The sequence below is a fragment of the Ictalurus furcatus genome, chromosome 19 (genome assembly GCF_023375685.1).
Source record: "Ictalurus furcatus strain D&B chromosome 19, Billie_1.0, whole genome shotgun sequence".
Classification (NCBI taxonomy): Eukaryota; Metazoa; Chordata; class Actinopteri; order Siluriformes; family Ictaluridae; genus Ictalurus; species Ictalurus furcatus.
This window is the reverse complement of record NC_071273.1, coordinates 25,013,521-25,033,783: the sequence shown is the minus strand read 5'-3', so window position 1 is coordinate 25,033,783 and position 20,263 is coordinate 25,013,521. Positions and strand designations below refer to the sequence as shown.

The 20,263-nt window shown below is 39.2% G+C and overlaps 2 protein-coding genes across 5 annotated transcripts in view; one reads left to right on the top strand and one right to left on the bottom strand.

Moving 5' to 3' along the window:
* Nucleotides 1–7,832, bottom strand: part of ppp1r12a (protein phosphatase 1, regulatory subunit 12A) — a 73,941-nt gene extending 66,109 nt beyond the window's left edge. For 2 of the 4 annotated variants that reach the window (XM_053649816.1, XM_053649817.1), the window contains exon 1: nt 7,422–7,832. In XM_053649816.1, the coding sequence (XP_053505791.1) occupies nt 7,422–7,652 (231 nt within the window). In that variant the 5' untranslated portion in view covers nt 7,653–7,832. The remainder of the gene's footprint in view (nt 1–7,421) is intronic. The other 2 variants (XM_053649818.1, XM_053649823.1) reach the window with 1 other exon arrangement.
* A 6,166-nt stretch (nt 7,833–13,998) lies between these two features.
* Nucleotides 13,999–15,141, top strand: LOC128623151 (putative proline-rich protein 21). Its single transcript, XM_053650037.1, has 2 exons — nt 13,999–14,970; nt 15,118–15,141. Exons 1-2 carry the CDS (start codon nt 13,999–14,001, stop codon nt 15,139–15,141), a joined length of 996 nt encoding a protein of 331 aa, XP_053506012.1.
* Nucleotides 15,142–20,263: the final 5,122 nt, after the last annotated feature.

Below are 20,263 nucleotides of genomic sequence, written 5' to 3'. Positions count from 1 at the left end.
ACACACACTCCATATAGAATCTATAGCACACTAACACACACACACTCCATATAGAATCTATAGCACACTAACACACACACTCCATATAGAATCTATAGCACACTAACACACACACACTCCATATAGAATCTATAGCACACTAACACACACACACTCCATATAGAATCTATAGCACACTAACACACAGACACTCCATATAGAATCTATAGCACACTAACACACACACACTCCATATAGAATCTATAGCACACCAACACACACACACTCCATATAGAATCTATAGCACACCAACACACACACCTAGGGCTGCAACTAACGATTATTTTCAGAATCGATTATTTTTCAGATTAATCGGATGGGGGCGGGGCAAACTTTCAGTACACTTTTTTTTTGTTTATTTAAAATAAAATCCATAAACTCAGTGTTACAAATATAAACTTCAGACTAAAACTTTACACAACTGTTTGTCCAAAACAGAAAAGAACCCAATACACACACACACACACACCAGAATATATATTATTAATGCAGGACTGTAGTTTATTCAGTGCTTTTTGTGCATCCATAAAAATTAACGCATAAATACACATTATATATATATATATATATATATATATATATATATATATATACACACACACTAAAATAAATGAACAAATTATATATGCATATATAATTTATTTATTTTATTCATTAATTTAAGCTTATATTGTATACAAGTATTTATGCGTTTTTTTTATGGCTGCACAAAAAGCACGGCATTAAACTACAGTCCTGCTTTAATAATAAAACTCACTTTCACTGCAGCGTGTGGATTCTGTTCCCCACTGCCTTTATTTTACTTTTTTTTATTTTAATTGTTTACTTTTCATCATAGTGTTTGAATTAGACATTACAGATGTTACTCACGCTACATTCTGTATCAACGCGTCTACACCGCGCGTGATCAGCAACGCAGCCTCGCTACTAACACGCCACTTGCGTTATAATAAACGACAGAATTTACACTGCAAGCACAAATACTGCATATAATGACAATAAACTTAAATTAAACTAAACCTTTTAAGCAGCGTGCACCAGTTTCCCCCGACCCTTACACGCAGTGGAGCACTTCGGATATAAACATAAGTTTGTGCTCGTGCATCAGTTTGATCTCCGCGGTGTTTAATATTAAATGCCCCCCTGAATGAGAGGACTTTCTTCCTCAGTCACGTGATGATTTCTCCTCCGTCTGATGGAGACTGGGGTCATGTTGGGAATAAAAGGTAACGCTGACAGAAAGTAAACTGCAGAAAGTCACTGTCCGTGAACCTGGGTGTCTGCTAATGCTAGCCTGCGTATGACGTCGTGTCTAGAAGCTTCTTATAGTTCCGGTTAATAAAAAAAAACCCGCTAGTGTTATATTTAAGATGATATCACCTTTCTAAAATCCACACACTAGACGGTAGTGCAGAGTGCAGAGTGTAAGTGTGCAGTACTTCATTTGGGACACAACTTTAGTATTTACTCTTCGAAGTGTGTTTTCTGAACAGAAGTAGCATAATGAGTAAACGTGCCCCGTGCCGCGCAGACCGACTAATCCATAATGATTCATTACAACCATTTTCATCATCCATTATTATCCATTAGTTGTTGCAGCTCTACACACACCCCATATAGAATCTATATCACACACACACACCCCATATAGAATCTATATCACACACACACACACCCCATATAGAATCTATATCACACACACACACCCCATATAGAATCTATATCACACACACACACACCCCATATAGAATCTATATCACACACACACACCCCATATAGAATCTATATCACACACCCCATATAGAAACTATATCACACACCCCATATAGAAACTATATCACACACACCCCATATAGAATCTATATCACACACACACCCCCCATATAGAATCTCACACACACACCCCATATAGAAACTATAATCACACACACCCCATATAGAATCTATATCACACACACACACCCCATATAGAATCTATATCACACACCCCATATAGAAACTATATCACACACCCCATATAGAATCTATATCACACACACACCCCCCATATAGAATCTCACACACACACCCCATATAGAAACTATAATCACACACACCCCATATAGAATCTATATCACACACACACCCCATATAGAATCTATATCACACACCCCATATAGAAACTATATCACACACACACACCCCATATAGAATCTATATCACACACACACACACCCCATATAGAATCTATATCACACACCCCATATAGAATCTATATCACACACACACCCCATATAGAATCTATATCACACACACACCCCATATAGAATCTATATCACACACACACACCCCATATAGAATCTCACACACACACACCCCATATAGAAACTATAATCACACACACCCCATATAGAATCTATATCACACACCCCATATAGAAACTATAATCACACACACACACCCCATATAGAATCTATATCACACACACACCCCATACAGAATCTATATCACACACACACCCCATATAGAATCTATCACACACACACCCCATATAGAATCTATATCACACACCCCATATAGAAACTATAATCACACACACCCCCCATATAGAAACTATATCACACACACACCCCATATAGAATCTATATCACACACACCCCATATAGAAACTATATCACACACACACACCCCATATAGAAACTATATCACACACACACACCCCATATAGAATCTATATCACACACACACCCCATACAGAATCTATATCACACACACACCCCATATAGAATCTATATCACACACACACCCCATATAGAATCTATATCACACACACACCCCATATAGAATCTATATCACTCACACACCCCATATAGAAACTATATCACACACACACCCCATATAGAATCTATATCACACACACCCCATATAGAATCTATATCACACACACACCCCATATAGAATCTATATCACACACACACACCCCATATAGAATCTATATCACACACACACCCCATATAGAAACTATATCACACACACACACCCCATATAGAAACTATATCACACACACACCCCATATAGAATCTATATCACACACACACCCCATATAGAATCTATATCACACACACACCCCATACAGAATCTATATCACACACACACCCCATATAGAATCTATATCACACACACACCCCATATAGAATCTATATCACACACCCCATATAGAAACTATAATCACACACACCCCCCATATAGAAACTATATCACACACACACCCCATATAGAATCTATATCACACACACACACCCCATATAGAATCTATATCACACACCCCATATAGAATCTATATCACACACCCCATATAGAATCTATATCACACACACACACCCCATATAGAATCTATATCACACACACACACCCCATATAGAATCTATATCACACACCCCATATAGAAACTATATCACACACCCCCCCCATATAGAAACTATATCACACACACACCCCCCATATAGAATCTCACACACACACCCCATATAGAAACTATAATCACACACACCCCATATAGAATCTATATCACACACACACCCCCCATATAGAAACTATATCACACACACCCCATATAGAATCTATATCACACACACACCCCATACAGAATCTATATCACACACACCCCATACAGAAACTATATCACACACACACCCCATATAGAATCTATATCACACACACCCCCCATATAGAATCTATATCACACACACACACACCCCATATAGAATCTATATCACACACACACACACACCCCATATAGAATCTATATCACACACACACACACACCCCATATAGAATCTATATCACACACACACACACACACCCCATATAGAATCTATATCACACACACACACACACCCCATATAGAATCTATATCACACACACACACACACCCCATATAGAATCTATAATCACACACACCCCATATAGAATCTATAATCACACACACCCCATATAGAATCTATAATCACACACACCCCATATAGAATCTATATCACACACACACACCCCATATAGAAACTATATCACACACACCCCCATATAGAAACTATATCACACACACACCCCATATAGAATCTATATCACACACACACCCCATACAGAATCTATATCACACACACCCCATACAGAAACTATATCACACACACACCCCATATAGAATCTATATCACACACACCCCCCATATAGAATCTATATCACACACACACACACACCCCATATAGAATCTATATCACACACACACACACACCCCATATAGAATCTATATCACACACCCCATATAGAATCTATAGCGCACACACACACCCCATATAGAATCTATAGTGCACACACACCATACAGAATCTATAGCACACACACCATACAGAATATATCACACACACACACACCATATAGAATATATCTCACACACACACTCCATGTAGAATCTATAGCACACACACCATACAGAATATATAACACACACACACTCCATACAGAATCTATAGCACACACACGCTCCACACAGAATATCACACACACAACATATAGAATCTATAGTGCACACACACCATACAGAATCTATAGCACACACACCATACAGAATATATCACACACACACACACCATATAGAATATATCTCACACACACACTCCATGTAGAATCTATAGCACACACACCATACAGAATATATAACACACACACACTCCATACAGAATCTATAGCACACACACACACTCCACACAGAATATCACACACACAACATATAGAATCTATAGCACTAGAGCTGCACAATTAATGGAATATTGATCTTGATAAGGATTTTGACGGCCCGCGATTACGTGAACATGATGGACTGCGTTATTGGTATTGTTTAAAGTTTGTCCTCCGCTCATAGAAAACATCACTGCAGATCAAATCACACGCTTCCTACACTTACAGCCAATCACCATGCAGTGGCGCAGGGACGACGTCATTGTGTACGCCAAAACCGAGTCCTCATCGCGCTGCCAGCTTCGCTGAGAGCTCCAGCACTTGAGCGAGGGGAAATCATGACACTAACATGTCACTAAACCTGACTACAGACGCTGTCAGGGACATTAAACATCATCACGCCAAACAGGAAAAGTCTGTGCAGATAAACTGGTTCAGGTGTGCGGTGCACAATTCCCCAAAAACGTGGATGAAGATTCGTCCACAGAGTAAATCCCTATTCTGGAGAATGTTTTAAATAAAGTTTGGAGAAGTTGTGGGAAGCTCGGTGATGGAGACGCTGAAGTCGAGTGACCGTGGTGTAGAGCGTTTACAGCGTACGGTTAGATGTTTATTTCTGGAGATTGCATTCAGGCTTCAAACGTCATAAAAGTTGTTGATTTGTGAAAATGATCTTGATGGACAGAACGTGTTAGTGTTGTACACTCGTGTTGATCACAGATTATTTTTTGCAATAATCCAGAAGTCTAGGTGAAAATCCGATTGGGTTTTTGAGGAGGGAACCGGTGTGATGCGAACTTCCGGGTTCCGGTACACAGTGACGTCGTCCCTGCACCGCTGTATTGGGAGACTTGTCTGCGTCTCTGATTTGTACACGAGCAGGAATGCAGCACAACATGGAGGTGAAAGCAGCGGTCTGTTAACTTAAATATGAAAGTGCAATAAAAATATGTCCCTGAAATCAATCAATAATCATGACGATCATTTTGGCCGTAATCATGCAACCCTACTCGACACACTCCACCAACACACACTCCTCCACCGCCCCGGCACACGCTCCTCCTCCTCCACCATCACCACCGCCCCGGCACACGCTCCTCCTCCACCACCCCAACACGCGCTCCTCCACCACCCCAACCCCAACACGCGCTCCTCCACCACCACCGCCCCGGCACGCGCTCCTCCACCACCACCGCCCCGGCACGCGCTCCTCCACCCTCAGCACCCCGGCACGCGCTCCTCCACCACGGCACGCGCTCCTCCACCACCACCACCACCACCACCACCACCACGGCACGCGCTCCTCCTCCACCACCACCACGGCACGCGCTCCTCCACCCTCACCACCCCGACACGCGCTCCTCCTCCTCCTCCACCACCACCCCGACACGCGCTCCTCCTCCTCCTCCACCCCGACACGCGCTCCTCCTCCTCCTCCACCCCGACACGCGCTCCTCCTCCACCACCACCCCGACACGTGCTCCTCCACCACCACCCCGACACGTGCTCCTCCACCACCACCCCGACACGTGCTCCTCCACCTCCTCCCCGACACGCTCTCCTCCTCCTCCACCCCGACACGCGCTCCTCCTCACCACCCCGACACGCGCTCCTCCTCCTCCACCCCGACACGCGCTCCTCCTCCTCCACCCCGACACGCGCTCCTCCACCACCACCCCGACACGCGCTCCTCCACCACCACCCCGACACGCGCTCCTCCACCACCACCCCGACACGTGCTCCTCCTCCTCCACCCCGACACGCGCTCCTCCTCCTCCTCCACCCCGACACGCGCTCCTCCTCCTCCTCCACCCCGACACGCGCTCCTCCTCCTCCTCCACCCCGACACGCGCTCCTCCTCCTCCTCCACCCCAACACGCGCTCCTCCTCCTCCTCCACCCCAACACGCGCTCCTCCTCCTCCTCCACCCCAACACGCGCTCCTCCTCCTCCTCCACCCCAACACGCGCTCCTCCACCCTCACCACCCCAACACACGCTCCTCCTCCTCCACCCCAACACACACACACAATCATGTGTTAATAAGCTGAAGTAAGGAGGTAATATATGTAGTTATGTTACACAGTAATGTTAATGTATGAAATGAATAAACACCGGTCTACAGAAACACCCACGAATCTGCTGAATCAGGAACAAACCCTGTACCGAGTGAAGTGTGTAAAGTGTCACTCACTCACTCACTCACTCCTCCACCCCGAGTCTCTTCCTGTCTCTGCACTGCTAATATTAGCTAAATAACTCCACAAATAGGCCAGCTGCTGATGAGGGAGAGAGAGAGGGAGAGAGAGACAGAGAGAGAGAGAGAGACTGATAGAGTCACATCACAAATTACTATTTAGTTCATTAAAAAGTGAACACTTCTTTAAACCGAGGCCTGTTTCAGTGCTTGTGTATGTACATATATATGTATAAGTGTGTGTGTGTGTGTGTGTGTGTGTAAGTGTGTGTGTTTACAGACTCCAGGCTAAGCTAACCGAGCTAGCTGTGTTTTTCCCTCTAACACTGGACAGGAATGAGGTGATGATTAGGTGTGGTGCAGGAAAACACAGCCGGTTATAAGAGAAAGAGAGAGAGGAAGTGAGGAGTGTAAATATATAAATACAGGTCTAAACATAAACACAAACACAAACATAAACATAAAGCAGGGAGAGACCTGGTGCAGAGCGGTTAGCCCGTCCACATTAGCGTAGTTGATGTCGGCTCCGCGCTCCAGCAGCCGCAGCACCTCCTCGGTGTCTCCGCTCGAGCAGGCGGCCAGGAACACGGCGCCCTCGTCGAACTTCACCTTCGTCTTCTTCTTCTTCAGTACCGGCGGCTCGAGGTCCGTCTCCGAACCCAGCCATCGCTTCAACTGCTCGTTCCGCTTCTGCTTGGCGTCCGCCATATCTTCATTCCCCCCAGAGTTTTTTTTTTCCCTGCCCTGCTTTATAATCTCTCTCTCTCTCTCTCTCTCCCTCTCTCTCTCAGTACTTTATACCGCCACTAAACGCACAACAGCGGCCCCCTCAAATTCTCGCGAGATCTCCCTACAAACAACCCTCAAACTACCCTACATTCTCCGACAGCTCGCGAGATTATGCCAAACGTCCTCGTCGTCATCGCTCATCCAGACCCGTTTAACGCACACACACAATCTCGCGAGATCACACATAGAAACTGCAGTATAACTTTTTTTTTTAAATGTATATTCTCGCGAGATTACAGTAGCAAACACCAAAACGGTAATCCTTCCCCGGTCCGGATCTGCAGTATGACGTAATCATCAACAACAACTGCCATTAAAGATGGGGGGGGGGGTTATTCATAAAATATGTAAATATAAATATAAATAACCTTAAAATGTTTATATTTATTTATTTTAGGAGCAGTCCCTATCCCTAACTTGGGAATTATTGTGCAATCACAGAGATTATTCGTAGATCTTGCATCAGATCACAACTGAGAATGATATAAATGAACAAATGAATAAATAGAATTTAACAAAGATTATCTTTTTATATTAAATATACAGCATATAAAAGTTCGTTTTATAGTTAGTATGTATATATATATATATATATATATATATATATATATATATATATATATATATATATATCATGCTATTACTTATTATTTAATTTTAATATATTGTATTTAACTAGAATATGTTCAGTTGTTAATCTTTGGAATAAACTTAATGGAATGGGATTAAAAATTGAATTTTCTATTAATTCTATGTGAATTTATATATATATATATATATATATATATATATATATATGTGTGTGTATGTTTATATAGCATGAATGTGTGACATATAAAAATATGTACATATAATTATGCATATATCAAATTATATAATCTATTCTATATAAAAAATCATATAGTATGCAAAATTTCATATTATGTAATACATACTTGTAATACATAATTCTGTTCTACTGATCATTTTTAAAATGATAAAATGTTGTTTGGGGATATTTTTAGTTTATTTATATTTTTTATCTTTTTTGTATGTTCATATGCATTTAATAATCGTTATTTTGCTTGTATTTTCTCATTTGTAAGTCGCTTTGGATAAAAGCGTCTGCTAAATGAATAAATGTAAATGTAGTTTTATTATTATTACTACTACTACTAATAATAATAATAATAATAATAATATATTAGTGTATGCACAGTTTTAATAGTACAATTATTAATATAATTATCAATCTAAATTAAGTAAACAAACAAACACCATTTTTATTGTTTTATTATATCAATTTAATATCTCTACAAAGATTATTTAATTATATATCATACAATAATTATATATAGTAAACGCCATCACTCTGTGCCTTGTGTATATTATGTAATACATGACAAAAAAAGGTATGCAATATAATACATACTTATAATACATAATTCTGTTTAATTTATCATTTTTAAAATGATAAAATACTTGTTTAGGATATTTTAAAATAATTATTAATATAATTATAAATCTATATTAGTAAACAAACAATTGCCATTTTAATTGTTTTATTGTGCTGTAATGATTTAATTATGTATCATACGATAATTATATATATAGTAACCTCTATCACTCTGTGCATTGTGTGTAGCAGGGGAGTCCAATCTTATCGGGAAAGGGCCGGTGTGGGTGCAGGTTTTCATTCCAACAGAGCAGGAGCCACACCTGATTCCACCTGTTTAATCAGTTGAATTTGGCTTTCAGTAGACTCGGGTGTGGCTTCTGCCTGGTTGGACTGAAAACCTGCACCCACACCGGCCCTGTCCGGATAAAATTGGACACCCCTGGTGTATAGTATATAAATACCTCATAAAAAGTATAATTTATTCATTTTTTATTCAGCAGTTACATTATACAGATATTGCAATCTATTCTATATTTAATATTTAATTATAAGAAATAAAAAGTATACATTATATATGTCATTACCGGGCACGTCGGTGGTGATTGTAGGATTTTTCTCAGTAAAGTCAGGATGATTCGATCTCTTACAGGTCTGTATGGAAGTCAGACACTCGTTCAGTTTCATTTCCACTGTGGTCATTTAATTCACCACCGATAAGCTTATTGTCACGCCAGGTCTGTCCGTTACCTGCTGTAAGCCCTGCCCACACACTGAAGCATGATGGGACAGGTGTACATGGGTTCACCAATCATTTTCCTCCATTACATTTGTTCATGTTTCCGAGTTTGATCTTCTTACACACCTCAGTTAAACTCACCGTATGAGATTTCTCTCGCAGACCAAAATGTATATTTTCTTGTTGTTTTTTTTTTCTATTTCTGTCCTTTTCGTTAAAGCTTCTGTTGCGGTTCTGCACAGCTGGGTGGTCTCCCGTCCTGGTGAGTGTGTTTTGGCGTGTTGTTCTTGGCTCCAAATCAACGGTGTGTGTACAAGAGAGAGTTGTTTTTTTTCCATCAGCTGTCTGTAGCAGCTCGAACATTTTACAGAAACAAGTGGGTTCTTGTTTCCATCAGGATTGGTTATATTGATGATTACGGGGATGAAGACATGACCAGCTGTGGATTTTAAAAATAAAAAGCAGAGTTCTGTAAAATCTAACGAATTAAACTGCGACAGTGAACATAAATGTTCCCAAAGGTACCAAGCGCTCATCTGGATGTGTAGCTAATATAATGTTGAGACAGTTAAGTTCATAAATATACTGTATACAGCCACCTGAGTGGCGATGTGAGGGGTCCAAGCACTCTTCACAATTAGAGCCTCAAGTGTTACAGGCAGAAAATATTTTCTGGAGTTTTTTACGTCCATGAAAAACAAGCTGGAACACACTAACACACATATTTCAACATTAATAACTCAATTTGAACTCTGCTGAAAGCTGACAGGTTTGGTGATGTCCATGTTCGATTCATTTACAAATGAAGACAATGATGCAGAACACCGAATTTGAGCTCAGTCAGACTTACCGTTCCTAAGAAACAAAGATTTGTTTCTAAGCTCCGCCTCCTATGGATGACCACACCCCAACCTGAGCAGACATCCTCAGAATATTATCCTAAACATCGTATAAACATTTTTGTGCAAATTCATGCAACGATTCTCAAGTTATCGCTGTTTGAGTGAGTTAAGCTCTGGATTGATTGGCATGTGGCGGCCATATTGTTTATAACATTTTTGTTAATTATTGAAGTTTAGACTCTTGAATAGTTTGAAACCAATTCTATAAAGACAGGACAAAAATCCGGGGAATATTTCGTAAAAGTAGGCTTAGCATATTATGCAAATGAACTTAGATTTAAGTGGGCGGAGATAAATAATCCAAAAGGCAACTTTTTATGCCTTGAGCTTAAAGTGTAATTCTCCGTTATCTCATTATGTCCAGATTTAGCTTCTTGTGCTCATTTACACTATATCTAATCCAATCAAACTAAATCAAATGCTAATCGCTAATTATCCCAGTAGCTAGCAACTTACAAATACCTTATGACAGTTAGCACACCAGATATTATGTCAGATACATTACAGCTATGTAAGTCGATAAGCATAAAGTTATGAACTCTTTGAACTTGTTTATGGATAAAGCTACATACTATAAAACACTCACATTTAAGGCTAGCGTTTGGAACACAGCCTTTGAAATCAAATGAGCCTCCTGTTTTTTCCAACTTGACCAATTTATGAAAATATACTTCTTATTAACACTCGGGTTGCTAATTAGCATGCTAGCTTTTAATCACAATTTGTCTTTCTTATACGCTTTTTCCTCATATGGAATTTTAACAATCAAAAATACCCCAAGTAGCATAATAAATAGTTTTATCCCAACAAAGCTAATCTATTCGGCTAATCAACAACAACTAGACATGAGTGTGATTTCATTATGCGTCTCAAATTACTTTGTTATTTTCTCATTGATTTATTTAAACCGGTAAGAATATATCATCACCATGACAACAGCCATCTGTTTCTCACTGAGATTAGCTAAGTTAGCAAGCTACCCATCTTAGCATGCAGGATTCATGGCTAAAAGTTCATCGCATTTTTATTCTCTGAAATGTGATTGGTTCTATTAGTGACATCACAGTCTGAGCTCACAGATAGCCCCACCCACAAATATTACTTTTTATACAGAAATACAGAAAGAAGTCTGTTTTTAAATGGGAAAAATTTAACTTTAGCAGGTGTTAAGACTCAAAAAGAGATGTTTTTGAATGTTATTTTAGCATGTCTTGGCTTTTTAATCATTACTTAATCATCACATTTTTCTCAAATTGGACAGAAATTCATTATCTGTTGTTGCGCTCGTCTGACAGTGTACTATCAGCACGCATCTGGTACAAATAACAGTTCACAGCTCGCTAACGCTAATGTATGCTGTGATTACAGGCTTTTGAGCAAACCTTGACAGGAAGATGAGTGGGGGAAAAAATCGCAGATGTAAACTATAACACATGATTAACAACCTGACGTCAAAGAGGCTGAGAACGAACGAGAAGTCCACTTTTTTGCCCTTTGTTTTGTAAAGTAGTTGGAGTGTGAAAAGGCGACTTTACATAAATAAAATGAAGAATCTTCCTCATCTCCATGCTGGACATTTTCATTGCTGATAGATTTGCACCGAAGTCCATCCATCAGGACAAGTGAGAGCGCTTACACTAATGGATTTCAGCACACTCAGCACATGAATCAGCTCCTGGCAACCGTGTGTGTGTGTGTGTGTGTGTGTGTGTGTGTGTGTGTTAGTAGGAGTATGATGGTAAATGATTGTTTTCTGGATCAGCCAAAATCAAAACATACACACAGGGCCGGATTAGTCAGATTTCTCAGATATGACGCATCTAGACTGACTCTATAAAAGACGTTATACACAATTCCTGCATTCCAGCTCTGTTCCAGTACACATGTGACTTTCTAGTAGGTTCTATCTCCTGTAGGCCAACTATCATGCTAATAAGCTAACCTTTCTAACTTGCTAGCAGAGTCAATTTTAGCCGCTCAATACAATATTTCAAATATTTTCAAAACCTTTCAACTCAAACGCAGAATAGTTTATGTACAGTGAACTTCTGTGTATATAAAATTATAGAAAACAATGAATTATACATGGTTCTCATCAGAAAACTCAAAAGGTCTCACGTAATATAAGCTTTAAAAGGTTCTCAGATATTGTAAAGCACATGTAACATGCACTATATCAACTATAGCTGTACACCAGATTATCACTTATGACTTCTTTTTTTATCATTATACATTACCCTAGCTAGGATTGTTATGGTGAACGTCACAAAAACTGGGATTTTAATCGTTGTAAGTTACACTAACTACAACCCCGATTCCAAAAAAAGTTGGGACGCTGTGTAAAACTTAAATAAAAACAGAATGCAATGATTCGCAAATCTCATAAACCCTCATAAAGCATACATCTCATGTGTATGTTATTCAGAATAGAACATAGGAAACATATCAAATGTTTAAACTGAGGAAATGTAACGTTTTAAGCAACAAAAAAAAATAAGGTAATTTTGAACTCAATGGCCGCAACACGTCTGAAAAAAGTTGGGACGGGGGCAACAAAAGGCTGTAAATGTAAGTGTTAGTAAAAAGAAACAGCTGGAGGAACATTTTGCAACTAATTAGGTTGATTGGCGATATGTCAGTAAGATGATAGGGTATAAAAAGTATCTTAGAGAGGTGGAGTCTCTCAGAAGTAAAGATGGGATGGAACCTGGATGGAATCAGATGTTGCTCTAAAACCGGTATATACCTTTCAGCATTGATGGGGTCTTTCCAGATGTGCAAGCTGCCCATTCCATAGACCCTAATGCACCCCATAGCATCAGAGATGCAGGCTTTTGAACTGAGCGCTGATAAAAAGCCGGCCGGTCCCTCTCCTCTTTAGTCCTCTTTAGGTTACAGGACGCAGAGTCCATGCTTTCTTTTTTATTGTCGAAATTTACATTAACTAGGATTTTATTAATTAACGTTCACTAACGAGGATGTTTATTACATGGGACCTAGTTCCATTGTACTTGTGCAATGACAATAAAGATATTCTTTTCTATTCTATTTGTATTGTTTAAAGTTACACTCACTAGGACTTTTATTGTTGATACTTACAGTATTAATGAAATTTACATAACATAATCATAACAAAATAGAGAGCATTGTCTTGTTGAAACATCCATCTTCTCCCTACAGTCAGTTTATAGGATAAAACTTTTCTCTATTAAGTCTCGGTACATTGCTCCATTCATGTTTCCTTCAATGATGTGTAGTGCCCCAGTACCGTCTGCAGAGAAGCAGCCCCAAATCACCATGCCTCCATCACCATGCCTCCATCACCATGCCTCCAATACCATGCTTCCATCAGCATGCCTCCATCTGCATGCTTCCATCACCGTGCCTCCATCACCGTGCCTCCATCACCATGCTTCCATCACCGTGCCTCCATCACCGTGCTTCCATCACCATGCCTCCATCTGCATGCTTCCATCACCGTGCCTCCATCACCGTGCCTCCATCACCATGCTTCCATCACCGTGCCTCCATCACCATGCTTCCATCAGCATGCCTCCATCTGCATGCTTCCATCACCGTGCCTCCATCACCATGCTTCCATCAGCATGCCTCCATCTGCATGCTTCCATCACCGTGCCTCCATCACCATGCCTCCATCACCGTGCCTCCAACACCATGCTTCCATCAGCATGCCTACATGTGCATGCTTCCATCACCATGCCTCCATCACCATGCCTCCATTACCGTGCCTCCATCACCATGCTTCCATCAGCATGCCTCCATCTGCATGCTTCCATCACCGTGCCTCCATCACCATGCCTCCATCACCATGCCTCCATCACCGTGCCTCCATCACCATGCCTCCATCACCATGCTTCCATCAGCATGCCTCCATCTGCATGCTTCCATCACCATGCCTCCATCACCATGCTTCCATCACCATGCTTCCATCACCGTGCCTCCATCACCATGCCTCCATCACCGTGCCTCCATCACCATGCCTCCATCACCATGCCTCCATCTGCATGCTTCCGTCACCGTGCCTCCATCACCGTGCCTCCATCACCATGCCTCCATCACCATGCCTCCATCTGCATGCTTCCGTCACCGTGCCTCCATCACCGTGCCTCCATCACCGTGCTTCCATCACCGTGCCTCCATCAGCGAGCCTCCATCACCGTGCCTCCATCACCGTGCCTCTATCACTATGCTTCACTGTTGGTATGGGGGTATGCACAACCCTTCTTTCTCCAAACAGGACGAGCTGAGCTGTCACCTGAGCTGTGAGTGAGATGTAGGAACAGAGATGATTGTGAGCAGTTCATTGTTTATTGTCCTCTGTGTAACTGTTGTTCCTGCTGCTTTCAGGTCATCCTGCAACTCATCGAGTGACCGCTAGTCGTCTTGACTGGGCTGTTTAAGGTCTTTGCTATGGCTCCGTAGCTTTTTCCACTCGACTGTTGTTTAATAACGTTGTCTCTGAGCTCCTTAACCTTCACCGTGATTACCACTTGTGTGAAATCTTCCCAACCAATAACAACGTCTTTTCTAGAACTCAGTTTTATTTTTTAAATCATTTGTGTCAAAATACGTTTTCCCCTATCCGTTTTGTAATTATAAGAGGCGTATCAGTTGATTGATATATCTTTGTTTATGCTTGAATACATACCTTTTTGGTCCTATTTATAAGTACAAAGTCAAAAGACATCGTGTGTGAAAATGTGAAGTGTGTATGCACTAGAAGAATACTAAATAACAAAAACAAAAGTGTCTGAATATTTATTTCCCCTCACTGGAGAAAACCACAGGCTGGAACATATAATTAACATTTAGGACACATTAGTTACTGAAGTTGCCGAACAAACAAATTTGCATTAATTAACTAACACTTTTTCCCCATCATCCAAATCATACATTCAGCCAGGTACCGGTTGATAGGTGCTACATATAATAAAGATTCAGTTAAGCACTGCTGAACACATACAACACATACAGCAAAACTCCAAGTGGTACAGACAATAAAATGGAATGAAATCATATTTCTAAAAATTAATAAAAAGATCATATATAACAAGACAAGAACAATCTGCTTGCTACTATTCTGTCATTATTAAAGGCCGAGGTGAGAGGTTTCTTTTCATCCCAGTGTGGCCTCTTCTCTCCTCTCACACTGCCGGATAATTCCCTCGTTTCCTCAACAACCACCGCTTCACTGTTTGTCTAATAGCATCTCCCTTCCTCTCTCTCTCTCTCTCTCTCTCTCTCTCTCTCACTATCTCACACTTTTTCCACTTCCAACTCTATGTTTCCTGTAAATGTTTGGGCAGATCTCCTTACAAATTTGTGGGCAGGATTTACAACATTGCGAGTGTAGTATAGTGTTTTCAGAGTAGCTCTGATCTTTATCTTAAAGGATAGCAATGAAAATGTGGCGTAGATATCGCTACTCTTCCAATAAAGTCAGTGGAAACTTAGCTGTGCGTTAAAGACGCTGTATGTGGACATATATTGAGCGCACGGTTACAAAAAGACAGCCTTAATACCTACAGTAAAGAAATCCAACAAATATTTGTAAAAAAAAAAAAAAAAAAATTATGTAAAAAAATAATTATACATACTAATATTTTTAATATTTACACGCTCGCTGCTTGAATGACAAACTCTAAATTCACATCCTTAAACTACAGGTCTTGCCTAGAGAAAGAAGGTACATGTCTTTGTAAGTTAATATTTTACAGTCACTGTCAATAATAATACATTCATAGTCCTGTCAGTAATAAACAGTAAATAATAAATAAATAAATGGGATTATTTTCAACGATACACTGTAAATAAAATAAATGATTAATAATGCCCAGTTTTTGAACAAATTTCTAGGTATAATTTTACTGATACAAAAATTCCAGTCATTATAACCTTTAATAATCAATCCTTTATAGTGTAACTTTCAAAAATAAATGTAAATATAAAACTTAGTAAAAATACTTAGCCTTTATCGATTCCAAACAGTAAACTTTAAATGATAAATACTGTCAAATTTTAAACAATATTAAGTTTCATTCTGTGGTTAAGCATTTTATTTAATGTTACAGTCAGCGTTACAAAAATCTAATGAGTATTATTTTAAATAAAAATTAAAAAAAGAAAATTCTTGTAACTTTTAATAATAGAAAGATCTGTAAGTTGAATTTACACAATTTGACAAAAAAAATCTAGATAATGTAACTTATAATGATTTAAAAAAAATTCTAGTTAGTTTTTATTTTCAATAAAAATATTTTACTTCATGTAACTTTCATGACTGAAATTGTTTTTTTTTAAAAAAAAAATAATAATAATAAACTTTCAATGATAAATTCCTCCTTAAATGCTTATGGTAAATTTCAATAAAAAGTTAACTGTAAAAGTAATACTTACATAGTTATAATAAACATTCATTTGCCTGCAATTTTCAATGTTTTAATGTATGTTTAATTTCCAATGACAAAAGCTTTAGTTACTGTAACTTTCAATTATCCAGATTCTAGTGTCATTTTCAATGATATTATATATAAGTTATATAAGTTGGTGTATATCCAGGGTCGGCAGGGTTACTTTAAAAATGTAATCCATTACAGTTGCAAATGACTTCATATCAAATGTCATCAGTAACGTAATCCACATATCACAATATGAAAGTAATGTAATCTGATTATTCCTACTTTAAGGCCACATACGCAAATGAAGTCAAGAGAAAAGCAATATGATCTAAAAGACTTTCACTGAGAGCTTCTTTTAGAGCTTTAAAACATGTTCAGTGTTTGGATTTGTTTTTAAATAAATAAATAAGTTAAAGATCACTGTCCATGATGCAGGTAACATTACATCACAAAAGCTAGAGTGAACACATTCTGGTTTTCTAAAAAGAGGGACATCTTTTTTAACACCGAAAAAGACACACTATTAGCATCACGTAAATATTTATAAATAAAATTTCACTCGGCCCGCGTTTTACATTTTTTCCTACATTCCTTTGAATGTCCGTGGAATAAAATTAAATATTAGATGCCACGAGTGAACCGTCTGCCGTCATTTACACATCCGAACGGCGATGTAATGAAATTAAAAAATGACCTTATATGGTCATGGGCGTTGTTTCGACTCAGGACAGCTGGCGTTCGCTGCTATTTTCAAGAAACTGTTTAACACCGATCACAACATGGCTTCACCTTCGCGTGCTCGCTGAGAGGAGGATAACGGTCCAGAGGCAGGAATTTAACCAATAGTTGCTACAGGCCTTTTATGATCGACCAATCGGTGTGTGAGGAGGCGGGACTTACAGAGAGGGGTTAAAGTAATGCAAACATGCGCACACATGACGCAGTATTAGACCATAAACACATCATAATGAAACTAAAGACGAGTCCCTGATATTTACTCACATTTAGACGCTTTTTTAAGCTCCGAAAAAGAGGACGTATGGTCACCCTAACAAAAGCATTTCAGAGAACAATCTGTGTTCATTTCTACCAAATTAACTTTCATAAAGTTTTTTAAATTTTAAATTAAAATTTTTAAAAAATTGAATCCTGACAGTATTCCCATTTTTTACAAAATGTACCCGTAATCTGATTACTTTGTTTTGTATCCTGATTAAGTTTTAATGATAAACACTGTTTAGTCAGTGTAATTTTTAATGCTAAAAAAGATCTACTTAGTATCATTTTAACATCCAGAATTAGAATCAGAGGAATGACCCGAGAACTGCTGAAGATGACTAAAGATGGTTTGAGAAAATCCAGATGCTCGATGCTGGTTACCATAGAGAGAGAGTGGAGCTTCAAACATTCTTAAACACACACACACACACACACACACACACACACACACACACACACACACACTCAGACTGTACAGTTATCACACAGATACACAGAGCCAGGCTTTGATCTTCTATAGGGCACGAGAGAGAGCCAAGTGAAGACACACACGGATAAAATATACATATTATATAACATATTAAAGCCTTCATGATGGATTAGAATCTCCCCGATACAGAATTTTCACAGATCTCTTTCCATGAAGTTTCGATCTGGTCCATAAGTTTGAGACAGCTTCAAAGAACTTGTTTTATTTCCTCGAGTTATGAAAATACGAGGCGATGTTTACTGTAACAAATCTTTATTAGCGTTTATAACAGTGAAGTATTTAATAGCTGATGAACTAACGTACAGGAAAACTGTTCCATCTTGCGTCATTAAGAGATTTTTTTCTTCTGGTAAGTAAACCCTTAAAGGTTCTGTGGAGAACCCAAAACAGATCTTTAACAGTACGCGTAAGAACCCGTAACCAGCCAAAGAACACTCGAGGAACCGTGATTTCTAAGAAGGTAAATATAGGGATGAGTACTGCACACTGGTAGTGATTGAGCTTGGAGTGTGTGTGTGTGTGTGTGTGTGTGTGTGTGTGTGTGTGTGTGTTTCAATCAGTCACGGATTTCTGCTCTTCAGCAGTGGAGCAATAATAGAAACCTGATCTCTGCAGATCACATGCCTTGAGCATCACAGCTGTGAATTCAGATGCCTTTCTTCTGTGAGTGTGTGTGTGTGTGTGTGTGTGTGTGTGTGTGGTTTGTTTGGTTCTCAATATTCATTTAAAAGATGCTCTTTCAAATCAAATCCTGAGATGATGATTATTATGGCGATAATAATAATAATAATAATAATAATAATAATTATTATTATTATTATTATTATTATTATTTTTATTGATTGTTATTTTTGTGTTTATTTAATTTATTCAGCTCTTTATAGCCCATCCTTTGGCATTTTTGGTATTTTTCCTGCACTCTACACACACATTAAAACTTATAACCGCTCGGTGTAAGTCCTGACTCCCGAAATAGTGCGTGAGAGAGACATGAGGGTTTAAATCTGACAGGCCGGGGTCAAAGGTCAAATAAATCCGTGTTAGGTTCCTCATCAAACCCACAGCTGTTCCCGAGACCCATCATTCTTCCCCAGAGTAGACCATACCATTACAACCATCCATACGGGTTTCAAAAATGATTTTTACTATCAAGAAATGAAGTTCCCACAGTGGGCTGTACCATAACAACACATCATGGGGGAGTCAACGTGCAGTATATTTCATCTTACTATTTATTATCATTTATTATATTAGTACTTCTCATGAGATTCTTACTGGAAAGGCTCAACGGTGGACTGTACCATAGCAGAGATTTCAGAAGGGGATAATACTGCTATGTTGTTACATCTCCCTAGAAGTACTTGTTGTTATATTATTACATATTATCTATAGTGGACCATACCATGATTACCATGAATGGGGGTGTCATTTTTCTTGGAAGAATTTCAGAAAGCTCTCGCTAAAGGCTCTCCGGAACATCCCGATTCAGACATGCTAATGTGCGTCTAGCCATGTAAGCCCTCAAATGCTAATACATTATTTTACACCCAAAGCCAAAAGCAGAATAAATCCCACAGAGCGGAGGGAACGAGGGGACGACCCGCAC

Bases quoted from the DNA above. Each gene is read 5' to 3' on its own strand.
- LOC128623151 (XM_053650037.1), top strand. From the start codon at position 13,999: ATGTGTAGTGCCCCAGTACCGTCTGCAGAGAAGCAGCCCCAAATCACC. The intron at 14,971-15,117 runs GTATGGGGGTAT...TGCTGCTTTCAG, and splicing joins ATCACTATGCTTCACTGTTG to GTCATCCTGCAACTCATCGA.